The sequence below is a fragment of the Haliotis cracherodii genome, unplaced genomic scaffold (genome assembly GCF_022045235.1).
Source record: "Haliotis cracherodii isolate W230 unplaced genomic scaffold, xgHalCrac1.p SCAF_2, whole genome shotgun sequence".
Classification (NCBI taxonomy): domain Eukaryota; kingdom Metazoa; phylum Mollusca; class Gastropoda; order Lepetellida; family Haliotidae; genus Haliotis; species Haliotis cracherodii.
In genome coordinates, this window is record NW_027266275.1 from 21,941,345 (window position 1) to 21,957,677 (window position 16,333).

The 16,333-nt window shown below is 40.0% G+C and overlaps 1 protein-coding gene across 3 annotated transcripts; it reads right to left on the reverse strand.

Moving 5' to 3' along the window:
- Positions 1–4,290: 4,290 nt before the first annotated feature.
- On the reverse strand, positions 4,291–15,912 carry LOC139467413 (inositol polyphosphate multikinase-like). 3 transcript variants are annotated; one of them, XM_071248974.1, is made up of 6 exons: positions 15,893–15,912; positions 12,588–12,694; positions 11,681–11,857; positions 9,428–9,600; positions 6,324–6,408; positions 4,291–5,192 (listed from the first exon to the last, which is right to left on the reverse strand). In XM_071248974.1, exons 2-6 carry the CDS (start codon positions 12,661–12,663, stop codon positions 4,621–4,623), a joined length of 1,083 nt encoding a protein of 360 aa, XP_071105075.1. In that variant the 5' UTR covers positions 12,664–12,694; positions 15,893–15,912; the 3' UTR covers positions 4,291–4,620. The 3 variants fall into 3 exon arrangements, with proteins under 3 accessions (XP_071105075.1, XP_071105072.1, XP_071105073.1); XM_071248971.1 differs by lacking the exon at positions 15,893–15,912 and adding an exon at positions 14,276–14,354; XM_071248972.1 differs by lacking the exon at positions 15,893–15,912 and adding an exon at positions 14,051–14,182.
- Positions 15,913–16,333: the final 421 nt, after the last annotated feature.

Sequence of the window (16,333 nt, forward strand, 5' to 3'; positions counted from 1 at the left end):
TTCATGTGGGAGGAAACCCCCAAGCCATGCACGAAACACAGGTGTGGTGCTGACAAATAAAGAAACATAATCAGGACAAATTTGGGATTCGAACCCACGTTCATCAGTTTCTGAAATGCCCAAGGGACACAACTCTGCACCGCGAATTGTGGCACCTGAGACGACTGAGCCACTCGTATTCTTGTGCATAAACAGTGACGTCCATATCATTTGACGAAACCAGGTGACACAGGCATTTGATGCAATGAAATGTAAACAATTGTGCTACATACCTGCCTTGACTAAAGTACTCACGGAAATGAAAAAACCCTGTTTTTTCGATCTCAGATTTTAAATAAATGCAGTTAATATACAAAATTTATAAATATTCAAACAACTCAGTTAGTACTAATTGGGCCTTGGCACAAATACAGCGTATCAAAGGTTTTTATGTCTTTTTACATGTAAAAGTGTGTAAAAATATGAACAAATAGACTATTGTGAAACTGAGCATAACCACTAACCAGGTGTCAGTAGATCAAGGTGAATGTCCATGACCTATGACATCTTGACAGGTGAAAACAGGTGCTTAAAACCCACGTGCATGTGATTTGTCGGTGGTTAGTGATTTGTGAGTGGCATTGTAGGATAGTGAATCATCGTCAAAATATCAGAACGTAAAAGTAACATATTCCCTTCTCAAACAACAACTTACATGTCATTATTATTACGTACTTAAACATAGCTGTTATTTTTATTGTTGTTTTGATAACTTTTTTCCAGGCTAATTTGCATAATGCCTATAGCCTGTTTCTGCCATCATGTCAATTTGGACTTAGTTTTATTTTTGAATGTTGAAAGTGCCTATAAATTACCTCCTGTAAAGTACATTTTGTATTGAGCACTGAGATAAAACTAGCAAATCCAGACTTGTACTTTTCCAGTTGTTTTGTTATTTCGTATATACATCTACCTAATGCTTTGTGTCAATTATTAAATCCAACAAAACAGGGTTTTTTTCATTTCCATGAGTACTTTAGCTATGCGTTCCTCTTTCCTGTATTCCGAGCAGTGTAAACATGTCCCGTTTATACAGTCAATGAACATTGAATTTTTATCTGCCCATTATAAATAACCTTTTATCACGACGTGACCTTGGGACCAAACAAAATACAATGTCGGCGTACCGCGTCTGGCAGAGAACGCAACATTACCTTGCTACCTCATTTATCAAAGTTACTATGGAAGATTAAAACCCATTAAATCGAACTTCATCAACTCGAAATATCATATAAGACGGTGTAATTGTATGGTCCCGACAGAATATTTCTAACGGCTTGTTTTCGAACTACAGATAGGTATATTTTCGATGATTACCAGGGCCCCTGTTTCACAAAGCGATCGTAGCGTCTATGTATGTGAGTCATGCTCGTCTCAGCACTACGATCGGTTTGTGCAACTGGGCCCAGGACATCGAGTTCACAATTTTGTCTAATAATTACAAAAAGAAAAAACATATTGAAATCAGAGTTGAAATTTGTCGATGTATTATTCAAAACATCAATAATTAGTGTTTCATGATGCCCTGTGAAAAAATACACCTTGGTTGAAGTTAAGCAGCACTCATTTCATATCTCGAACTTCGGTGTATGTTTTAGACGTGACTACGTGTAAATCAGATGTAATGTTGGTGAATACCTGTGATGCCACCGGTACCTGCTGAAAGATAGAACAAGACGACTGTGTTTTTTAACCAAAAAGCGAGTACTGAATGATAACAAGGGATTGAATGAAGCAGAGGAAGTGAGTGACTGAGTGAGTTGGGTTTAACGCCCCTTTTAACAGTATTCCAGTTATATCACGGCGTGTCAGCTTAATGTGGGAGGAAAGCCCGAAGTGATGCAGGTCTCAAACGTTTACCACTTCGGTGAAACCCACGAGCACGGGTATGGTGCTGACAAAACTAGAAACATATTCGGGGCGAACCGGGATTCGAACCCACAATCATAGGTTCGTGCCCAAGGGACGCAACTCTGCATAGCGAATCGCGGCGCCTTAAACGACGGGGCCACCCGTGCCCCCGAAGCAGAGGAAGACTTCGAAAGGGTCAGCCACAAAACATATTACAGAATCGATTCTGGTTTCTGTATTTAACTGAGTTTGTCAATTTGTAAAGGTGCAATGTCAGAAATTTAACACGTTCCCGTTTTTAAAAAAAGTCTATGTTGTATGGAATATGAATATATTGTATTATATGTAGCAAGCGGTGCCTAGATTTTTTCCAGATGTATGTACCTTTTTATGTGAAATGATAAGTCTAAAATCATCTGTGTATTACAGAGTAATGCCTGACATGGTTCGGCGCCAGAGTAATGTCGGACTTGGCACGGTGCTAGAGTAATGTCGGACTTGGTACGGTGCCACAGTAATGTCGGACTTGGTTCGGCGCCAGAGTAATGTCGGACTTGGCACGGTGCCAGAGTAATGTCGGACTTGGTACAGTGCCAAAGTAATGTCGGACTTGGTTCGGCGCCAGAGTAATGTCGGACTTGGCACGGTGCCAGAGTAATGCCGGACTTGGTTCGGCGCCAGAGTAATTTCGAACTTGGTACGGTGCCAGAGTAATGTCGGACTTGGTACGGTGCCAGAGTGATATCGGACTTGGTTCGGCGCCAGAATAATGTCGGACTTGGTTCGGCGCCAGAGTAATGTCGGACTTGGTACGGTGCCAGAGTAATGTCGGACTTGGTACGGTGCCAGAGTGATATCGGACTTGGTTCGGCGCCAGAGTAATGTCGGACTCGGTTCGGCGACATATATGAATCACAATAGACTCAGCGTTCATCAGAAATCAGAAATGTCATGATAACTCGTCGCTTAACAGACCAGCAAATGATTCATTCCAATAGATTATGAATCATTCACGTGATCATATCACTCAATCTCAATCAAATCATATCCTTTGATCCGATTCAATACCCCTGTCTGTAAATAAAGATCGGATCGCTCTCTCCGATTCAATATCTCTTTCAGGAATATGAGTACAAATATCTGATTTACTGGATATGTATATGTACCTCACTGAAGCGACCTCTGGCCTTCTAATTTTCACGTTAAAATTGAAGCTATGGCGATAGAGGTATCAAATCGGAATAATACATGTGATTTAATGAGATTGTATATAATTCAATCATTTCTAATGTGAATTGCATCCGTGGATGAGTGAGTGAGTGAGAGAGGCCACATGAAGCACGAGTGATTATGGTGTTCAATGTGCCGTGTCCTCAACACTCCAAAACCTATGGGTTGGCTTGGCATCTGTCCTTTGCGTCTCAGCTCAATAGAACTTCAGCCAACTCTGACAGGGATCCATAGTGGAACTTTTCGTGCACGTGACTATCACATGGCACACTGGAACATGGCGGAAGTTGTATCAAAATATGACTATTCCATACTCCTTCTGTCAATAATACTTCTAGTATCCACAATCATCCATGTATCATCTTTGTATACAAATCCGTGGTTTAAAAGATATGGCAAATGGATATTCGTGAAGATCCGGGGTAGAATAGGTCTTCAGCAACCCATGCTTGTCGTAAAAGGCGACTAATGTGTTCGGGTGGTCAGGCTCGCTGACTTGGTTGATGCATGTCATCGTATTCCAATTGCGTCGATCGATGTTCATGATGTTAAGCACTGGATTGTCTGGCCCAGACTCTATTATTGTATAGACCACAGTCATGTGGCTGAAATATTGCGGTACAGTGGTAAACAACAAACAAACAAAACAACACATCCGGGTATGATCTATATGTCCGCATGGCTGTCCATTCCGTATTGATGTAGAATGAAATACAGCAAACTACGGTTATAACGAACACGCTTATAACGAACTGACCGATATAACGAACTTACTTGTTAGCCCCGGCCATGTGTTGCATATATGCTGTATATATGCTTATAACGAACTACGGTTATTACGAACTAAAATGGATGGTCCCTTTGAGTTGGTTATAACCGTAGTTTACTGTATTGTTTTCAGCAGTCAACAAGCTGCAGTGGCGTCATGCATCATCAGGTAGCATCATCATGACCAAGCATTCAGAGATAGCTAGTAAACCATAGTTCGTATCTTATACGTATTGAAGCTCATTTCTGGTGTCCCCCACCGTGATATTGCTGGAACATTGCTAAAAGCGGCGTAAAACCATACTCACCTATACGTGTTCCACACAAGAGAGAAAAGGAATGAAATCATATCAATGTTTCTGAAATAATTGAAAAGAAACACAAATCTTTCTGATGGCCTATTCTTGTTTATGTAGACATTAAAATGTTTCCCTCACGAACAGAATGCAGGTTCCAAATCACAGACGGAGGCAGCGGGGATTGTTACTACACGCCCCACCCACCCTATTTTCAGTCCTTTGTGTTTTTGTTCATTTCGTGCATCCTCCCCAACCCCAACACCGCCACCCCTTACCCTCAAAGAACCTCCCCATTTTTCAAATCCTGGATGAGACCCTGAAGCTGTAGCCAGTATAAGAATCAGAAGTTACACCTGACCGTACACAACTCTATAATACTGATATGCACAACGGTAAATGTCCATAAACTCTGTTGTCTGCAATGTACAGATGTTTAACCCCATCGGTACATAACAGACAAGATATTAATGAGGATCTGGAGTCCACTGAGGTAGTTGTCATCACGTTCCGTGGTTCGGAATGCATGTGTGAAGTCTATTAACCTCACGTCAACTAACGAACAGTCCACGCAGGCGGATCCATCCAAACAACCACACCTTGCAGAACTGTCCAATACACAATCGGGTATATCACATGTAGCCAATGAGGGCCCCGCTGAAGAAACAGGTCGCGTGACGTTGTCCAATGGTTGTTCAGCATCTGTATCAACATGAGAACTTGGATCCTCGGGACAGTTACACTGTTCACCAGTGTTATCGGAAGATGGTCTTCTGTGGCATTTGTCACGGCCATGGGCGGGTGACACGCGACATGGAGGCACCTCTGACCTGTTCATCTGTTGGTCGTCATTTTGAAGACCCTCATATACTATTAATAGGGAGCTTGCATAAAAGGCGAACTGTCTCTGGCGGAGAAACCACCGTCGGATTCTCTGGAGCTTGTGGAGAAGGCACAGGATCACATCTTTCCTTGGGTTCTCAGGGAAGCCGAAATATTTGCCTAAACCTGCAATGTCACAAGTTGACGTTAATGGGATAATTTTACAACAGAATATAGATTAACAGACATATTCTAAAGTCCCGGGAACCCTTGCTCTATAGTGCGTTCTGAATTGATGAGAAGAGGACCAACGTTTCAGAATGCTTTTCAGGACAGTCAGCATGTCCAGGGAACAATCTTTTTTTCAGTAAACACTGGGGACGAATTATGTTTTTCAATTTTAAATCGACTCGGCACACGCACACCCCACCCCACCCCACCCCACCCTACCCCACCCCACACACACACCGTGAATCAATCTGTCGGTCCCAAATTCGTATCCACTGAAACTGGACTTTTATAGTCAGTTAACGCCCTTGCATCGAGAAGATGTGTTAGGCACCGCAACTCATTGTGCAGTGTGGTGTCTCTTAGTCACGCTAGAAACACGCGTTTCTAGATTTGTCAGCACCATACCAGTGCTCTCAGGTTTCACCAAGTGGTAAATGCTTGAGACCTGCATCACTTCATAATTCGTATCCTCATGTATGAACGAACACACACAACACACACACCAGAAAATCACTCATCCGATCCCATATTCGTATCCACAGGCATTTACATATCATAGGCGCAGATAGAATAATTACGTGTTTACGGGTCAGTGAAATTAAGCAATCAGTTCCAGTCTGACTGACTGAACACAGTACAACATGTATATGTACGATTCATTAATAAACATAATAACATATCGTTACGGTAGTGTTGAATGGATAATTATGGCCGACCAAGGAATTCCATCCTGTAACCACAGTAACTATATGATACATGCGGGATATATATGATATGATATGATACATGCGGGATATATATATATATCCCGCATGTATACCCCGCATGTATCATATCATATACATATATACAGAAAACTACGGTTATAACGAACTCAAAGGGACTACTAATTTTATTTCTTAATAACCGTAATTCGTTATAAGCATATATACCTCATAACTACAACATATAGTCGGGACTAAAACGTTAGTTTGTTATATCCGTTAGTTCGTTATAAGCGTGTTCGTTATAACCGTAGTTTACTGTATATATAGCCGTGATAGCTGTGATGTGGTACAGGAATAGTTGTATATGATGTCACTGTACCTTCCACTAGAACTTGGTCAACACTGTAGTTGTGGCAGATGTATTTGTCCACTGTCTCGAACTCCCGCTTGTCTGGGTTGTACAGCTGCAAGAACAAGAGCCTTTGTCACACTTTGAACAGTTTCATGATTAATCCAGGGTCACATAATCCAGGGTACACGGGTGGACCAGTCGTGTAAGGCGCATCTTCCCGAGTCATGGGCGTTAACTGACTATAAAAGTTGCCGAACTAGGCTGAATTTCCAGGCTCGATCGTAGCGTCAGTTAACGCCCTTTCCTCGGAAAGTTGTGTAAGGCGTCGCAATTCTCTGTGCAGTGTGGCGTATCTTGGGCACGCCAGAAACACATGTTTCTAGATTTGTCAGCACCATACCAGTGCTCGTAGGTTTCACCAAAGTGGTAAACGTCTGAGACCTGTGGCAACAGCAGGCAGTCTGAATCATTAAATACATTTCATATTTCCTACATCAACATTATAACCATTATCACATATAGTTGTGTTGGGTGTTCCGTCTAAATTTTTATTTCTACTGCTATAAAAAAAATTGGTATATTTTTAAGAAAAGATGTAAAACCGTAAATGATGGAAAATAATATTTTTCTTTCGTTTTATATATATATCCGACTGTTATTTAAAATAATTTGTTATTTGGGTCCTTCCAAGAACATAACTTCAGATTTTGAAGCGGTGACTGCAAAAAGGCGTCATCCGTCTCCCAGATATGTACAATATACGTGAATCGTGCTATCAGGGCCTGCTCCACCACACGGGCGTAGCGTAACGTCTGTATGTTCTATACGCAATGATAATCCTAGGGCAATGTTGGCTTTCTTGAACCAGACCCGTTCCCCAAAGCGTGATACGACTGTCGTGTCTCCCATACATAGACTAGCAGCAAAACGTCAAATCAGAGCTGATTGTTTAGCACCAGCACCATACCAGTGCTCGTAGGTTTCACCAAAGTGGTAAACGTCTGAGACCTGCATCACTTCGGGCTTTCCTCCCACATTAAGCAGACACACCGTGATATAACTGGAATACTGCTAAAAGCTACCTTCATCCCAACCCACTCACGTGTATAATGCCACATGGTTACATTACGCTGCCACGCGGTTACATTGTTCAATGTTTGCCAGTTTAATGATTAATCAACGGTTAGATAATGTCCTAGTATAGCTGGACGGTGTTGCAATCCAAACCATATGTGATGATTTGGGCGAAGGTGGCAAAGGCGTTGACGTTTACCACATTGGCGAAACCCACTGGGATTGCGCTGACAAACCAAGGATCATAATAAGGGTAAAATCTGGGATTCGAACCCACGATACGGTGATCCTGGCACGACTAAGGGACGCAACTGTACACAGCGAATCGATGCATCTTAGACAACAGGACCATCCCTGCCCCCTGTATTATATAAACTACGATGCGACTAGAATTGCCGATAGCACGTCCTACATTGATACCATGATACGGTAGGATACGATGATTTATTCAAATGTCATCCTCAAGAACATCCGAACACGGATCGTTTTGATTTAAAACTAAGGAAAGCCAATTCCACTTGCACAAACTGTGACCTCAAACAGTCCACACAATGTGACACATTCTGTGACACATGTTCACACGTGTGTCGCCACCTCCCTTATGTCTGCTGATTACCCTCCATGGTCGGATGTCAACGGTAATGGAAAGCATAGATCTCCCGTAAATGATTGCGGCAACAGCAGGCAGCCAGAATCATTAAATACATTTCATATTTCCTACATCAACATTATAACCATTATCACATATAGTTGTGTTATATATTCCGTCTAAATTTTTATTTCTACTGCTATAACAAATGGGATATTTTAAAGACAAAAATGCAAAACAGTAAATTAAGGAAAATAATATTTTTCATTCGTTTTGTATATATATCTGAATATTATTTAAAATAATTTCTTATTTGGGTACTTCCAAGATAATAACTGCAGAATTTGAAGCGGTGACTGCAAAAAGGCGTCACCCCTCTCCCAGATATGTACAGTAAACGCGAATCGTGCTATCAGGGCCGTGCTCCACCACACGGGCGTAGCGTAACGTCTGTAGGTTCTATACGCAATGATAATCCTAAGGCAATGTTGGCTTTCTTGAACCAGACCCGTTCCCAATAGCAATCATTGTGATACGACTGTCGTCTCTCCAATACATAGACTAACAGCAAAACGTCAAATTAGAGCTGATTGTTTAGGTCAATAACTCATAAAATGGTGCTAAACATTATCGTCGTCTAATCATTATCATCCTTTGCCTCAATTAATCAGCATACGTAAGGAAGAGGTTTTGCGACTGAAACGATCGATCATTCAGCAACGATATAATAACGGTTCATATATCTTGTTACACTTTTTTTAAACAGCGTGAATATATATTTTATAGGGCATTATGGTGTAATGCTCAGTTTTCAACTTATCGTTTTCCCCACAAATGTCAAGTTTAGTTCAATACATCACCAATTCATCATCACACTGACTAGAAATCCCCAACGATAACCAAAACTAGATTATTTTTATCGTCTGACTTAGAAGATTAGTAACACACATTGTGAATCTAATAAATCATTGAATATTGGTCACCGTATCAGACAGCCCACGGCGAACTGAACTAGATTTTTTATCGTCTAAATTAGAGGGTTACTGACAAATTTTGAATCTAATTTATTTAGACTAAATATTGGTCCCCTAAAGTCCTATTACGGGAATTAGAAGATTATTAACACAAAGCGTGATGCTGATTTGAATATAGAAAAGTATGTTACTACAAGAAAACGATGAGTTTTGTGTAATGTATCGTGTATAATATCCTCTAGCTTGACACCGTTGACTTCCCCGTGTGGATTACGGATAGATTTAGTTCCCAGCACTGTTGCTTGTCTTATGAGATTTGATTTATCGGGAGTTTAAGCCCGCTGACTTGGTTCATAGCGTGTCATCGTACCTTGACGGCGCGCGACGTTGCTCATAATATCAATCACTGGTTTGTCTGGTCCAGGCGGTATTATTTACGGCAAGTCGCCATATAAGAAACAATCAACAATCAGTAATGGTTGGCTGGTACTTACCGTCATGCCTGACAGAGAGAATCCAAGCTTCTCTGCATATGGGTATTTTGATCGTCTTTGTGCGACCTTCTCTGGCCACGCGAGGGGGTCTGACGTCACGTGGCCCATCTTGATGTCTATCATGCAGGGTTTCCTGAACCGGGACATTGTGTTTTCTAACTTTAGATGTCTCACTGAAATGAAAACAAAAATCATTTCCTTAAAGTGCTGCATTGTAGCTGTTGCTAATAGTGTATTTGTATTAATAGCCGCTTTAAACAGTATTTAAGTTACATCACGGCGTGTCAGCTTGATGTGGGAGGAATGCAGGTCTAGATGTTTAAAACATTAGTGACACACACAAGCACGGGTATGGATATTGTTTAAATTAATACAACGGGGGCGAACCGGGATTCGAATCCACGAGTATAGGTTTCTGGTACGCCTAAGGGGCGCAACTCTGCACAGCGAATTATGGCGCCTTATATGACAGGGCCACCTGATCCCCACCACTACTACTACTACTACCACTACTACTACTACTACTACTACTACTTCTACTACTACTACTACTTCTACTACTGTGGCCACATTTACTTTACCGCTATAACTACTGCCACTAATTTTGTACCGTTTAAATGTAATGTAGCTCATTTTGATTTAATGTAATTATATATCAATGGCCTCTTTCAGGGTCCTCAAATTCGATTGTGGGCTGGAATATTGCTGAAAGCGGCGTAAAACCATACTCACTCACTCACTCAAATTCGATTGTTTCAGAGTAATGTCCCTTGGTGGCGGTCGGGAGCGCTGGGTGGCGAAATGTATTTCAAAGATATGTATCATCTCCGCAAAAACGATGGAACTGTATAATTGGATTTTCTCGTTTGAAAACTTTTGATAATCTAGTTAATTGGCAAAAATGTGAATATAAACTTCATTACGTTTACATCAGTACATTAGTTTATTTACGGGGCAATCTTTCAACTATGGAACATATCCCAACTACAATAGTCTGGATGGATTCCCGTGTGGGTACAATGTGTAAATCACGTTTCAGGAGTTCTGCGGAAATATCGCAAGTGGTGTTAAGCACTCATCCCGCTCAGTGGGAATTCCGGATTGGAGCTGGTCCCATGCGACATATGCTTGCTCTAATTAATTAATTGTATATATCCTGGTTGATAAGTGAGTTCGTAGGGAACTTCTATTTCCTGCGCTGCACCTGACTTAGCTCCGAGAAGATGCGCCATAAATTGCAATTACAACTGTATTAGTATTATTATCAATATCAATATTATTATCATCATCATTAGTATCATTAATACTATTATTTGTATAAGTATTATCATCATCATTAGTATCATTAATATTATTATTTGTATTAGTATTATCATCATTAATATTATTATTATTTGCATTAGTATTATCATCATTAATATTATTATTATTTGCATTAGTATTATCATCATTAATATTATTATTATTTGTATTAGTATTATCATCATTAATATTATTATTATTTGCATTAGTATTATCATCATTAATATCATTATTATTATTAAGTATTATTATTATTATTATTTGTATTAGTATTATCATCATCATTATTATCATTATTATTATTTGTATTAATATTATTATCATCATCATTATCATCATTATTATTATTATTATTATTATTATTAAGTATTATTATTATTAGTAGTAGTAGTATTATCATCATCATTTTTATCATTAATATTGTTATTTGTATTAGTATTATCATTATTATTATTATCATTATTATTATTTGTATTAGTATTATCATCATCATTAGTATCATTATTATTATTATTATTATTTGTATTAGTATTATCATCATTAACATTATCATTATTATCAAAATTGTTATTATTATGGATTATTTACTAACAGTTGCATCGATTTAGTGAGTGACTTGAGGTTATAATTGCACACGTATTTCCTTTATATCGCAAAAGCTTATTACGGGATGCGTGTGGATTCCGGGATGAAAGTGATCTCATGCAACATAAGCTTGTGGTATGGCGACGAAACTGATCGGGTGGCCAGGCTTGGTGACTGTGTGTTATCGTACCCCGACTGCGTCGAATGTTGCTCATGATATCAATCACTGGTTTGTCCGGCCCAAAAATAATTTACCTACAGGCCACTGAAATAGAGCTTTAATATTGATAAGTGTGGTGTTAAACAACATGCAAACGTTAACCACTTCTCCGTCAGTAAAGTTTAAACATTTAAATGTCTACCTACCTTCGGCTCTCTCCTCCACGCCCATAAAACGGGGAAGGAAATCCCGTAGCGTTACGATGTCGTCAACCTCGTCGTTGTGCTGATGGAAGACGGTGGTGTAGAAGTCGACTTCACGACGTCCTGACACACAGTTTTGGACGGGCTTGAGAACAGCGTGTTGGCCCAGGTATACAACCCCTGCACAAAAAGGGATACGTCACATAGTCCTGGTGCGGCGTAAAGCAATATTCATTCATTCATTCATATAGGCACCTTGGGGTGGTCAAATCTTATTTGTCGTCGCATTCCAGTGGAGACCGATTGTTCTTAGATTATATACTTATGTAAAGAAATAAGGGAACAAATATAGTGAGTGAGTTGGGTTTAACGCCGCTTTTAACTGTATTCCAGTTATATCACAGCGTGTCAGCCTAATGTGGGAGAAAAGCCCGAAGTGATGCTGAGCTTAGCCGTGTACCACTTTAGTGAAACCCACTAGCACGGGTATGGTGCTGACAAACCTAGTTACATAATTGGGGTGAACGGGGATTCGAACCCACGATCATAGGTTACTGGTGTACCCAAGGGACACAACTGCACAACGAAATGCGGCACCTCAGACCACTGGGTCAGCCGTTGCCCCGTAACGACTAGATAGATAGAACGATAGATAGAACGATAGAACGATAGATAGAACGACAGATAGAACGATATATAGATAGATAGATAGATAGATAGATAGATAGATAGATAGATAGATAGATCACGGCGTGTCAGCCTAATGTGGGAGGAAAGCCCGAAGTGATGCACGTCTCAGACGTTTACCACTTCGGCGAAACCCACGAGCACGGGTATGGCTGTGACAAACGGACGGATACGTCTGACAGACAGGCAGACAGACAGACACATTTTGCAATCATGTTTATACCTGTTTTTCTCTTCTTTCCGAACTTCGTGTACGTGACCCCAGGGGTCAGCGCGTGTTCCACGTGGGTCATCGCCATAACGCTCTCACCAATTGCAACTGACCAGCACCTGGAACAAAATATATGGTTAGTCTGGCCATTCACAGGTGACCGGACACTCGCCTGAAACCCAGCGTCAAACACTCCCTCTCCCTCTCTCTCTCTCTCACGCGTCGTTCGTTTGATCAACACAGGTTACAAGGTAAGCTTTGGGTTTGCGTTCACGAGGCAATCGGCAGCAAACTAATACCCCCTTTGTAGTGGATTCGATCCCTAGTGGTACAAGAAGTCAGATATAATTACCCCATTGTAACATATTCCAGGGGCCACAACGATAATAAAGGCAAAGTGGTTGGTTCATACCTAGATTATTAAAACATGTAAGTAAAACTGCGTCATGTGCTTAAGCTAAGCAGGAGAGCACTCACCCTTACTTACGGGAAGCTAGGCAATAACGAGGATTACAGGTGGACATGCGGAAATCGTGTTTAAACGAGGTAGTGTTCTATTTCACTGTGAAATTCTATCATGATTCCAAAACAGGTAGAACACATTTCAAATGCGTGTCGTATATATATATAAGTAACGAGGATAATGCATACCAACATCGGAAATCGTCAGTCGTGTTTGGCTTGCATGTTAAATTTAGTCATTAAATCTCCCGACTCTATTTCTAGGCCTCGTTTATCAGAAATGATATATTACAGTGATATCATAAAAGGCAAGCTTGACTTTTAATTTGTGAAACGTGCGTATTTTAACATTTGTTTTACTGTCGTGTAAAGAAAGGTATTGTTTTCTACCGTATATATCATAGTCTCCAGTAATACCACAAGAAGGACTGGTCTACATGTGTTTAACGTGTCTGACATCGTAAAAAAACACCCAAACAATGCGTCGCATTTTTTGTATTAGGACAAGTTGCTTAGTAACCAAACGGAGCTGTGACAACATCTGGAAAACAATAGCACATATTCTGTGTGTCCACATATTATACAGTATATATGGCCAGGCCACCAGGTGAGATCAGCGCCCGTAACCAACTTAGTTATCTTGTATACAGATTCGTTCAACCTCGTCCCAACGGTTTCACGAGGACGTTGTTGACGCATCCTAAAATATTGTACATGTTGTTTGACAATGAATAATATGCTACATATACAAAAAAAAATACATATTTACCGCAACAAAACAGCAATAGGCAACCGCCGCGATCAGCTGTGCTCGGGGGAACACATGTAATCTACAGCATTACCTCGTTATATCGCTGTGGTACAGGTGTAGCGGTATAATGAAACGTAGCAACATATATGTACATGTTGTTAATGTATTTCGTGATAAGTAGAGCATTGAGTTTGTCAGTGATAAACTGATACAAATACACTGACACTATGTAAAAAGTCCAAATACACAAGAGTATATTTACCGTTTCTATCCAATCGAACTGAGTTGTCAATCACGTAACTCTTTACATGATCAGGTAACATCGAGCTGTCAATCACCATGTGGTGTTGCAATGTACAACGCTCACGCGAACGTGGTGCGAGTGTGTGGCTGGTTGACCGGGATTGCATCGAGCGTCTTGTCGTTTAGTATGGCGTCGTTATCTATATATGTATCATGACATCATACCACGCATCTAAATACTCACATCTTAAACTGTCCGCTTGTCCATCCACGTGTATATCCACGACGTTCCAATATATGTTTATTCAATCTAACTTTAAACAAACTGGATTGAGAGTTTTTTCAGTGAACTTGGGGACCGTATAGAAAACGCATTTCGCACATATATTTTCACATTCAAAGAAATTCAAAGAAAATTTAACCAATTAAATTACCTGTATGGTAAATAATTCATTCAGCACGTTCCGAATGCTCTGACGCTGTTACGAAATGGAAAAGGGTTGTGGAAAAGCTACTCACTTATACGGCCCCCGTTACCGCTTTTACAGTGGTGGAAAAGATACTCACTTATACGGCCCCCGTTACCGCTTTTACAGTGGTGGAAAAGATACTCACTTATACGGCCCCCGTCACAGCTTTTTCAGTGGTATGATAACCGTATATTCCAAAGACCAGGCTAGCCAGGGGGGCGGTTTGATAAGAGGACATTTGTCAAAAAATGTACTCGTTGACACGAGGTAAGAAATAACAGCATTAGTTACGTAATTGGTCGCTCCCGTGTCGCTACTGCTAGAGTAAGCAGGTGTCCGCGACACTGTTCGTCATCGACATGAAACTTACACGTCTAGACGCGAAATAGCCATCGATGAATGAGTAACAAGATATTGATGACGTTGTACATTTCATGTGATTATTTACGCGTTGATTACCGTTATCAGATATACTGTAGACGTAGAAAGTAACGAGTCAATTGAATTATTGATTTTTTGTTTCATTTGAAAGAAATTATAAATGTGTTTTCAATTGGACGTTTTTATAACACGTTCCGGACAATCGAGTTATCCGTGTAACATAACACTATACCGTTATACCACAAAGTAGTTCGATAAGTAATTCGGTCATCGATGCTTTGATGGATCGTTGGAATGTATGAATACCACGTTCGTTGCCATATAATCTCTGTTATTGGGAAGCATAATTTCCTTAAGGGAAACATAGTTATTGTATAAGCTTGGTATGTTTTGTATATTTCGCTTTTGTTTACAATACGATTTCACCTGTTCACCAGTCGTATGTGATTATAGATGTCTATTTTCCCTACAGTGCAGTTCGACTACAGTCACTTTGCCTAGAAGAATTGCGATGTGGCGTGGCAGTTCGCCCACACATATAAACACATCCCTTTGTTGCTAATGGATAAGTCGCAACACCAGTTTTATAACCGAATGAAGAGTAATTTAGAGAGAAAAACATTTCACGATTTGTAAAACAGGCACACGTGACCTAAAAAGAGTGAGAAATTGGCTTTCGAATTTATCCCAATGTTAAATGTTGATAATACTAATATACTAATACTGAAGGTAGAATTGACGTATACATTTCAACTACTTTATTGTTTCGATGCGGCGTTTTGTTACATGTGCTGCTATCTGTATCACTTGCTTGATAATGGTTCGAGCACCGTACCAAAATGTCGCATGTTATTAAAACAATTAAAGTTGAGATCCACGTGAAACACTGTCTAAAGTGTAAAAATACTACTACTAATACTAATACTAATACTAATACTAATACTAATACTAATACTAATACTAATACTAATAACAAAACGGTCAACGAATTCCATGTCTTTTCTACATACCTTCAGATCTTGAAATCAACTACACTTGTGGGAGCAACAGCAATACTACTATGTGTTCGCCAGCTCGTGACTGTTTTAATAGTTTCAATGCTCCTCGAGATGACGCTTGGTGGGCGTGGCTACGTCACGCGTTGTTTACTGTTGTGACAGAGACTGAACACGAATTAAAGTAGTTAGGTGAGTGAACAGTCAAATTGTTGTCACAACTGTTTGTGTGAGAAAATACCCCAACTGTTTTTTAAACACGTAACTATGATTTGAAGTTCACGACAAACAGTCAAATTGTCTGTCACAACAAGAAAATACCCATAATTAAGAAACTGTTTTTTATACACGTAACTATGGGAGCATAATGTGAAACACGACGAAGGAAAATTACGGATCGAATGTTTAAAAATATATTGTGCAGAATATGTAACCACAGCCTTACCAAAGTCATAT

Bases quoted from the DNA above. Each gene is read 5' to 3' on its own strand.
- LOC139467413 (XM_071248971.1), bottom strand. The intron at 6,409-9,427 runs GTAAGTACCAGC...TTGTTCTTGCAG, and splicing joins TCTCTCTGTCAGGCATGACG to CTGTACAACCCAGACAAGCG. The intron at 5,193-6,323 runs GTACAGTGACAT...GTGACATTGCAG, and splicing joins TGACCAAGTTCTAGTGGAAG to GTTTAGGCAAATATTTCGGC.